At 50.2% G+C, this 10592-nt stretch overlaps 1 protein-coding gene across 1 annotated transcript in view; it reads left to right on the forward strand.

Annotated features, from left to right (window-relative positions):
• NLRP9 (NLR family, pyrin domain containing 9) overlaps positions 1-10254 on the forward strand; it is a 22883-nt gene extending 12629 nt beyond the window's left edge. The window contains exons 7-10 of the mRNA XM_005882461.1: positions 4536-4706; positions 6852-7022; positions 7477-7647; positions 10122-10254. Coding sequence (XP_005882523.1) covers positions 4536-4706; positions 6852-7022; positions 7477-7647; positions 10122-10254 — 646 coding nt within the window. The remainder of the gene's footprint in view (positions 1-4535; positions 4707-6851; positions 7023-7476; positions 7648-10121) is intronic.
• The last annotated feature ends 338 nt before the right edge of the window (positions 10255-10592 follow it).

Here is a 10592-nt window from a genome sequence, read left to right on the forward strand (position 1 = left end):
CGTCTCCCCTGCCCCTGGGGTGGTGTGGAGAAGGGGTTGCACCTCCACTCGACTCCAGGCGCGCGCTTGTCTCCCACGCCAGGACCGCACCCCCCTCTCCCCCACCCGGCTGCACTGGGCCGGCGCCTAGCAGCCCACTTAGAACTGGTGACTGTTGAATTAAAACAATGCATCGCGAAGGCCCAGCGGGTGCTGACACGATGTGATTTCTGCCCAGGGCTCTGATTGTGAAGTGAAGACATTCAATGAAGCGCGGGTAAACGGGGAGTAACTATGACTCTCTTAAGGTAGCCAAATGCCTCCTCATCTAATTAGTGATGCGCATGAATGGATGAACGAGATTCCCACTGTCCCTACCTCCTATCCAGCCAAACCACAGCCAAGGGTTGGCGGAATCAGCGGGGAAAGAAGACCCTGTTGAGCTTGACTCTAGTCTGGCAGGTGAAGAGACATGAGAGGTGTAGAATAAGTGGGAGGCCTGGCGCCCCTCCATCTCTGCGAGGGGGTGGGGTCAGCCAGTGAAATACCACCACTGGGGGGGACAGTGCCAGGTGGGGAGTGTGACTGGGGTGATACACCTGTCACACAGGAACGTAGGTGTCCTAAGGCGAGCTCAGGAGGACAGAAACCTCCCGCGGTGCAGAAGGGCAAAAGCTCGCTTGATCTTGATTTTCAGTACGAATACAGACCGTGAAAACGGGGCCTCACGATCCTTCTGACCTTCTGGGTTAGAAGCAGGAGGTGTCAGAAAAGTCACCACAGGAATAACTGGCTTGTGGTGGCCAAGCGTTCATAGCGACGTCGCTTTCTCATCCTTCACTGTGGGCTCTTCCCATCATTCCCATCATTGTGAAGCAGAATTCCTCACGTGTGGGATTGCTCACCCACTAAGAGGGAACGTGAGATGGGTTAGATTCAACCTCCTGAGGATGTGTTGTTGCCATGGTAATCCTGCTCAGTAGGAGAGGAACCGGAGGTTCAGTTGGTGGATGTGCTTGGCTGAGGAGCCCATGGGGCGAAGCTACCATCTGTGGGATTATGACGGAAGCTTCTAAATCAGAATCCCGCCCAGACAGAACCATAAGGCTGCACCTCGGGCCTCGGTTGCCCTCAGATAGCCGGTCCCTGCCGGCGGGCAGTCTCGCTCCCTCTGCGCATCTGGTAGGTCTGGTGCGGAGAGCCCTTGGTCCTGGGAAATGGGGTGCGGCTGGAAAGGGGTCCGCCCCCTCCGTTCTTCACGCAATGCACATTTGTGGGGAGCCTGGTGCTAAACCATTCGCAGTTGACCTGCTTCTGGGTGGGGGTTTTGTAAGTAGCAGAGCAGCTCCCTCGCTGTGATCTATTGAAAGTCAGCCCTCCACACAAGGGTTTGTCTCGCTTCTGGCCTCTTTCCTTGGGGAGGAGGAGGGAAGTGGGGAGGGGACAGTAGCCCGCGCCCTACGGTGGGGGCACGCAGCAGCCTAGGGAAGGAAGGGGGACACCGCTCCCCTGGAGCCCATGGTGGCATTAGCGACCCTTCCTTCCTTCCTTTTGCGCCCCATCATGGCGACCAGTCGCCTCCTCTCCGAACCCCGCCGCAGGGCCTTTTGGCCCTGGGCTGGGACTAGGAAGTGGGGGTGGGTGGCGGTGGACTCGGTCCCTGACCGAGGGGGGCTGAGGGCCGGCTCCTCCCCCTCTGAGAAGCTTGGTCGACCAGCCTCCCAAAACCGCTGGCGCAGGGCAGGGCGGCTGCAGAGACAGAAGGTTGCGTGGTGGCTCCGGGTCGACCAGATGGCCCGGCCCAGACAGTCTCTGGCGGTGGCGGCGGCGGTGGCGGCGGTTGGGACCGCAAGAGACGGGGTCGATCAGATGGCCCGGCCCAGACAGTCTCTGGCGGAGGCGGCGGTTGGGACCACAAGAGATGGGGTCGACCAGATGGCTCGGCCCAGACAGTCTCTGGCGGAGGCGGCGGTTGGGACCACAAGAGATGGGGTCGACCAGATGGCTCGGCCCAGACAGTCTCTGGCGGAGGCGGCGGTTGGGACCACAAGAGATGGGGTCGACCAGATGGCTCGGCCCAGACAGTCTCTGGCGGAGGCGGCGGTTGGGACCACAAGAGATGGGGTCGACCAGATGGCTCGGCCCAGACAGTCTCTGGCGGAGGCGGCGGTTGGGACCACAAGAGATGGGGTCGACCAGATGGCTCGGCCCAGACAGTCTCTGGCGGAGGCGGCGGTTGGGACCACAAGAGATGGGGTCGACCAGATGGCTCGGCCCAGACAGTCTCTGGCGGAGGCGGCGGTTGGGACAAAAAAAGGATTCAGCCCTGGCAGGTGTTGCTCAACTGCTGGAGTGTCTGCTGGTGCACCGAAGGGTCACGGGTTCGATTCCTGGTCCAGGGCACATACGTGGATTGCAGGTTTGATCCCCCACCCAGGTCAGGGTGGGTGTGGCACATGCAGGAGGCAACCAGTGGATGTGTCTCTCTCACATCCGTGTTTGTCTCTCTGTCTTTCTCTCTTTCTCTCTCTCTGTGTCCCTCCCATTCTCTAAAAATTATTGGCAAAAATATTCTTGGGTGAGGATTAACAAAAGGAAAAAAAGAAAGGGAAAGAAAAAGGGATTCAGCTCCGGCCAGTGTGGCTCCATTGAGCGCCCTGACCTGCTTACCGAAAGGTGGCGTGTTAGAGTCCAGGTCAGGGCTCCATCCCCAGTAGGGGGCGTGCCGGAGGCAGCCCATTGATGTCTATCATCGGTGTTTCTCTCTCCCTCTCCCTTCCTCTCTCTCTTAAAAAAAGAAATAAAAACGTATTAAAAAAATAAAACAAAAAGGTGTTTATTGGATTCCTTTCAGGGGCAGGGCTTCGCAAGTCCCGTGTTGTGACCTTCCCCCTGCTCATGTACGAGGGGACCGCTCCCTCTGCTGGGGCTCGGTAGGGAGGGCAGCAGAGTGCAGACTTGGTTTGCCTGTGGGGCCACAGGAAACTTGGTGTTAAATCAGAAAAATGCGGTGCCGCCTGAAGTGGGGGCTGGTGCAGGGGCAGTCACGTCTATGGGAGCAGAGGGGCCTCCAGAAGCAGGCCTTCTATTTGCCGTGGCTTGTGGCTCCATTGGTTGGTTTGTCCCAAAAGGTTGCAGGTTTGATTCCGGTCAGGGCACGTACCCAGGCTGTGTTTCCATCCTCACTCATTCATTGCACATACCAGAAGCAACCGATGGATGTTTCTCTTTCACATTGATGCCTCTCTCTTTCTCTCTCCTCCTCCCCCACCCCCAAATCAATAAACATATCCTCAGGTGAGGGTAAAAAATACACCCAACTTTTATTTGTGTGTGTGCGCACACATTCAGGTGTGCAGGTGTGTACAGACATATGCGTTGTGCACACACACAGTGGCATTTAAAATAGAGGAGGACTGGAATATTGTTACTGATATGACTTATTTATTTATTTAAAATTAATTTTATTGACTGATAATTACAGAGTAGAAGAGAGGTGAGAGAGAGAGAGATAAATATCAATGTAAGAGAGACACATCGATTAGTTGCCTCCCGACAAGGGCCAAGGATCAAGCCTGCAACCGAAGTACGTGCCCTTGACCGGAATTGAACCCAGGACCCTTTAGTCCACAGGTTGATGCTCTATTCACTGAGCCAAACTGGTCAGGGATGAGATGATTTTTTTAGATTGTGAAAGAAATTTAACAGTAAAATAAATTCCAGGGCCCTAGCTGGTGTGGCTCGGTGGATAGAGTGTTGGCCTGCAGACTAAAGGGTCCCAGGTTCGACTCCGGTCAAGGGCACATGCTTGGGTTGTGGGCTCAACCCCCAGTGAGGGGCGTGCAGGAGGCAGCCCATCAATGGTTCTCTCTCATCATTGATGTTTCTATCTCTCTCTTCCTCTCCCTTCCTTTCTGAAATCAATAAAAATATATTAAAAAAATAAATTCCAGCCGAAACCGGTTTGGCTCAGTGGATAGAGCATCCGTCTGCGGACTGAAGGGTCCCAGGTTCGATTCCGGTCAAGGGCATGTGCCTGGGTTGCGGGCACATCCCCAGTAGGAGATGTGCAGGAGGCAGCTGATCGATGTTTCTCTCTCATCAATGTTTCTAACTCTCTATCTCTCTCCCTTCCTCTCTGTAAAAAAATCAATAAAATATATATATATATATATAAATAAATTCCAGGGATAGTAAACATCAAAACCAAACTATTTAATTAATTTATTGATTTGAGAGAGAGAGAGAGAGAGAGAGAGAGAGAGAGAGACATCTGTTTGTTGTCCCACTTACTGATGCATTCACTGGTTGGTTGACTCTTATATGTGCCCTGACCAAGAATTGAACCTGCGACCTTTTGGTGTATGGGACAATGCTCCAACCAATGGAGCACACCAGCCAGGGCAACTGCTACACATTTTAATCCTCTTATGTTTACTCAAGTGAGCGCTGGGTACGAGGAACGGTAAAGATCTTGCATGTGCCTTCAGGAAACTGTTACCGCATGCAGCGTAAGCAGGCTGACAGTGCGTGTGTGTGTGCTCGTCTCTCTGCAGACTGACATACTGCTGCCTCACCTCTGACGCCTGTGACTACATCGCCCAGGCCCTCGTGCGGAGCACCACTCTGTCCCTTCTTGATCTGGGGTCCAATTTCCTGGAAGACAGTGGAGTGAAGCTTCTCTGTGAAGCATTGAGGCAGCCAAGCTGCAACTTACAGCAGCTGTGGTAGGTCTGGCTACAATTGACTCAAATGTCAGGTGGTTTTTGATGCTGGAGTCCTATCCTGCAAAGGACACAGGAAGGAGGGAAAGCGTGGGGTCTGCTGGGAAAAAAAACAAGGCTAAGTGTTGACCCCACTTGGTACTTCTAGGAATGCCAGTGGTGTGTTGATGCGTGTGTGTCTTAATTAAAGGGCTCCTGGAATTTTGAGACATGCTCCTCTGTAGTTGGGTCTCGGGGCCCTCTGTGCCCTACACTCGTTGGGTGAACGTGTGAGGGCGCCGCCCCTCTCCCCATGAGGATAAGTATATTGCCCACCTGAAAGAATTGAGGCACCGAGTGGGAATGATGCACATACAGAAACATTACCGATGATTTGCCCATGACCAGTGCATGATTGATAACAGTAGGAGACACCTCATGGGAGCATTCATTCCTCCTGTGGGTAGATGAGGAACATGGTAACTGAAACACTCCATCAGCCCTGTTTCTATAGAAGTCGATTTTATGGAATTTCATATGCACACATAGGTGTGTGTACATACACACACATGTGAGTGTGAGGCTGCAAGTAAGTGTATATTTGTGTATATATGGTGGGTTCTCAGTCTTGGCATGGTTGACATCTGGCCCAGATCATTCTTTGTCATGGGAGTGCTGTCCTGTGCTTTGTAGGATGTTTTAACCGAACAGGGATGTTGGTAGCACCCTGTGTCCTAGTGTGGCAACCAAAAATGTCTCCAGGCATTGCCCAATGTCCCCTGGGAGGGGCATGAGCAAAAATCATCTTTGCTTGAGAACCACAGATAAGTGTACACACAGCAATACACACATACACATGCATGTATCAGATGTATTACACATAAGTGTGTATGTATGTGTGCCTATATATGCATGCCCATAGACACTCACTCATGCAGGTATACATGTCAGACTTATGCACATGTGTGTGTATATGTGTGCATGTGTATATAGACACATGTATGTTAGCAGGTGATGAGTACTGTGGAGAAGCATGAGCTTAAATGCAGTGAGGAGACTGGGACATGATACTATGTAAAGTATTCAGGGCAGTCCTCACCAAAAGGTGCCATTCGTGGAGAGATTTGAAGGGCGTGAGGAGTAGCCTTGCTAGTATTTGAGCCAAGAGCATTCCCACCAATGAGAACACTAACAGCAGAGGCCCCCGGGCAGAGAGGCCATGAGGGCAGGAGAATTTCAGGGAGCCCAGAGTGCTGGGCCGAAGAGATGGAACTGAGAAGTTGTAGGATCTTCATCATCACAACAATCACCACCCCCCATCATCACCATCACCACAGTCACCACAATCATTATCATCACTAGTGACTGTTATCATCACTATCACCATCACCATAACCTTCATCATCATCATCTCCAGCATCATCACTATTATCATCACCACCACCACCATCACCACCATCATCACCATCATCACCACAATCACCATCACTATCATCACAATCTCCATGACCACCGTGACCATTATCACTACCACCATCACCCCACCACCACCACCATCACCACCATTATCATTATAATCATCACCACAATCACCATCACTATCATCACAATCACCATGACCACCGTGACCATTATCACTACCACCATCACCATAATCTTCCCCACCATCATCATCTCCAGCATCATCACCACTATTATCATCACCATCACCACCATCATTACTATTATCATCACCATCACTACCACCATCATCACCATCACCACCACCACCATCATCATCTCCATATCACTTCCAGCATCACCATCATCATCATTACAACCTCCACCATCATCACTATTATCATTAATCATCATCACAATCACCATCACTATCATCACCATCATCACAATCACCATGACCACCATGACCATATCATCACTACTACCATCACCATAATCTTCACTATCATCATCACTATTATCATCGTCATCACCACCACCACCACCATCATCACCACCACCATCATCACTATCATCATCATCACCATCTCCTGCGTCATCACTGTCATCATCATCATCTCGGAAGCGCTCGGGCATTTCATCCTTCATAGCAATAAGTGAAAGTAAGCTGAGGCATTCAAGCCTGGACCTCATGATTGTGTCTGTTTATGTGTGTATCCCCCCCCTCAGGTTGGTGGGTTGTTACCTCACTCCTGTTTGCTGTGAGGACCTCTCTACTGTTCTTATTAGCAACGAAAAACTGAAGACTCTGAAACTCGGGGAAAATAAAATACAAGATGCTGGTGTCAAACAGTTATGTGGGGCATTGAAGCACCCTAACTGTAAACTGGAGAATCTTGGGTGAGTGTGTACTGATGGTCTTTGTGGGAAAGCTTCCCTGTTTCAAGAATAGGAACAGCTGGAGGATTCCCAGGACTGAAGGGAAGCAGTTTCAAAAACAAGTGGGTCTGGAACTGTCTAAGTAAAGTGCTGTCCTTGGCACTACGTATTGACATTTGGGACTAGATTGTTCTTTGTTGTGACGGGGAGAGGGGACTGTCCTGTGCACTGTAGGATGTTTGGCTGCGTCCCTGGCTTCTTTCTACCCACCAGCTGCCAGTAGCATCCCCAGGTGTGTCGAATGTCTCCTGACATTGCCACGTGTCCTCCAGGGGACACAATGGTCCCAGTTGAGAACCACTGGTCTAGACCATCAAGTCTCCTGCTCAGACGCGTGAAACTGGCATTTCACAATAGCGTGCCTTCCAGCCCAGCCAAAGCCGGGTGGTTTCTCTGGTGTGCTTCTCTGTGGCAGGCTGGAGCTCTGTGAGCTCACCACTGCCTGCTGTGAGGACCTGGCCTCGGCTCTCACCATCTGCAAATCACTGAGGGGCCTGAACCTGGAATGGAACAGCTTGGACCACGATGGGATGGTGGTGCTGTGTGAAGCCTTGGGCCACCAGGACTGTGCACTGCAGCTGCTCGGGTGAGTGGACGCTTGTCTTGGTGGTGAGTGATCTCAGAGTGACATTCATCTCCGGGGCAGGTCTGCTGAGCCTCGGTACAATGGACGCGGGGGCTGCAGAGCTCTTGGCTGCATTGCAGAGTGTTGAACAGCATCCCTGGTGTCTACCTGCACGTCGCATGCCCATAGCACCTCTCTCCAGTTGTGATGATAAAAAATGGAAACTTTAGCGGGGCCAGTGTGGCTCAGTGGTTGAGTGTCCACCTATGAACCTAGAGGTCATGGTTCCATTCCTGGTCAGGGCACATGCCTGGGTTGTGGGCTCGATCCCCAGTGGGGGGGGGGGACGGGACACGTGCAGGAGGCAGCCGATCAATGATTGTCTCTCATCATTGATGTTTCTATATCTTTCTCCCTCTCCCTTCCTCTCTGAAATCAATAAAAAATATATTAAAAAAAGATCTAGTCTCTTAACAACTTTGAAGTTCCCATTTTCAAATATATTTATTGTTATTGCTTTCAGAGAGGAAGGGAGATGGAGAGATAGAAACATCCACGATGAGAGAGAATCATTGATCAGCTATCTCCTACATGCATCCCACTGGGGATCGAGCCCACATCCCGAGCATGTGCACTGACCAGAATCAAACCTTGGACTCTTCAGTCCACAGGATGATGCTCTATCCACTGAGCCAAACCAGCTAGGGCAAGAGACTAGATATTATTTGTTCTCACCAAGAAAAATTATTATTATATGATGTGATGGAGATTATCATATTGCAATATACTACAGATATATTGAACCAACCCGTTGCACACCTTAAACTTATACGATGTTATATGTCAATCGACTGAGCCAAACCAGCTAGGGCAAGAGACTAGATCTTATTTGTTCTCACTAAGAAAAATTATAATTATATGATGTAATGGAGATTATCATATTGCAATATACTACAGATACATTGAACCAACCCATTGCACACCTTAAACTTATACGATGTTATATGTCAATCACATTTCAACAAAAGTGAATTAATTTAAAAAAGACTGGCTATCCCATTAATTCCCTGAAGTTTAAAAAAAATGTCTCCAGACATTGGCAGATGTCCCCTCAGAGGCAAAATTGCCCCAGGTGAGAAGCACTTTTTTTGCTAGACATACCATCTTCTACTTATGCTGCCCCAAAAGATGCAATCCCAGCTCAGAGATAGGAGGGGTTCTATAGATAGCTGAGCAGGGTTCTTGACTCAGAAATTTGTTCCTGAATCAAGAGTAGCACTTACTATTGTTCCGAACATTGTATCTGCGTTTAGAGTGGACATAATGGACACCTGTAGAGAAAATACTTGACTCCTTTCCAGATGCTAGGCCGATGGATGAACAAAATGGTTCACTTCACTACTGTTCATATAGCTATTCTACAGGAAAGGTGTGTGCTTTCTCTTTAAAAAAATTACTTTTTTAAAATACTTAATTTATTGGGCAGTGACATTGGTTAATAAAATCATACAGGTTTCAGGCATATAATTCTACAATACTTCATTTTCATATTGTACTAGGGGCCCAGTGCATGGATTCGTGCACTGGTGGGGTCCCTTGGCCTGGCCTGTGCCCTCTCGTAATCTGGGACCCCTTGGGGGATGTCGGACTGCTAGTTTCGGCCCTATTCCCACAGGCCAGATCAAGGGACCCCACCGGTGCACAAATCCATGCACTGGGCCTCTAGTATGTATATAAGATCTTTGGTTAATCTCTTCCCACCCTCCCCACTTCCCTCTGAGATTCATCAGTCTGTTTCATGTTTCCATGCCTGTGCATTGAGTGTCTGCCCCCTGGTGGTCAATGTGCATTAGAGCTACTGGTCGAACAGTCGAACGATTGAATGGTCACTTAGGCTTTTATATATATAGACTAGAGGCCCATTGCACGAAGAGATTTATGCAATAGGTCTTCCCTTCCCCTGGCTGCCGGCATTGGTTTTCCTCCGGCACCTGGGACCCAGGCCTTCATTCCAGCCAGAGCCTTCAGTCTTCACTCTGCCCCTTTGCCCCCATGTATGCAAATTAACCACCATCTTTGTTGGGTTAATTTGCATACTCTCCTGATTGGCTGGTGAGTGTAGTGGAGGGATGGTTCATTTACATGTTTGTCTATTTTTAGGTAAGATTGTGTGTTTACCACCCCAAGTCAAGTCTCCTTCCATCACCATTTATCCCCCCTTTACCCTCATCAACCTCCCCCAACCCCTTTCCCTCTGGCAATGACCACACTGTTGACTGTGCCCATGAGTCTTTCTCTTCTTTTTTTTCCCCTTTTTTGCTTAATCCCTTCACCCTTCACTCAGCCCCCAACCCACTCCCCTCTGACAGCTGTCAGTCTATTCTATGTATCCATGAGTCTGGCTTCACTTCTCACCTTCCGTGCAAGTCCCCCAGTCGTGTCTAGGGGAGGGTGGCATTGGGGTGCAGAGAGGGCAATTATGTCTATCTCCCCAGGCTGGACAAAGATGCATTTGAGGCGGAAACGCAGTGTCTGCTGAAGGCTGTGGAAGAGAGGAAGCCGCAGCTGACCATTTGCAGTAAACCTTGGAACAGAGATGAGCTGATGCTGAAAGGTGTGTTCGTCTGACAGGGAGCACCCTGGCGTCATCTCCTTTGGGCACAGCCAGTCCTGCAAACTGGCCATTAGGGCGGTGGGTGCTGTGAGTTCCTAGCTGCTCCTCCACAGTGTTCTAGCAAAGTCACTGTGGAAAGTGAGTCAGTGGGGACCTGCTGTTTGTGCCCAAGACCTCAATCCCCCATCCTTGAAATTTCCACCCCACCTGGTAATGCTTAGAAGAACAAATACATTAAAGGGCTACACACTTTGGAAAGCATGCCTTCACTGTCTTCATGGATGTCTTCAAACGCGGGCGCTTGGGTTTGAGGGAACCACCATCCTCAGACACTTCTGAGGGAGAAGTGATG

The sequence above is a fragment of the Myotis brandtii genome, unplaced genomic scaffold (genome assembly GCF_000412655.1).
Source record: "Myotis brandtii unplaced genomic scaffold, ASM41265v1 scaffold720, whole genome shotgun sequence".
Lineage (NCBI taxonomy): Eukaryota > Metazoa > Chordata > Mammalia > Chiroptera > Vespertilionidae > Myotis > Myotis brandtii.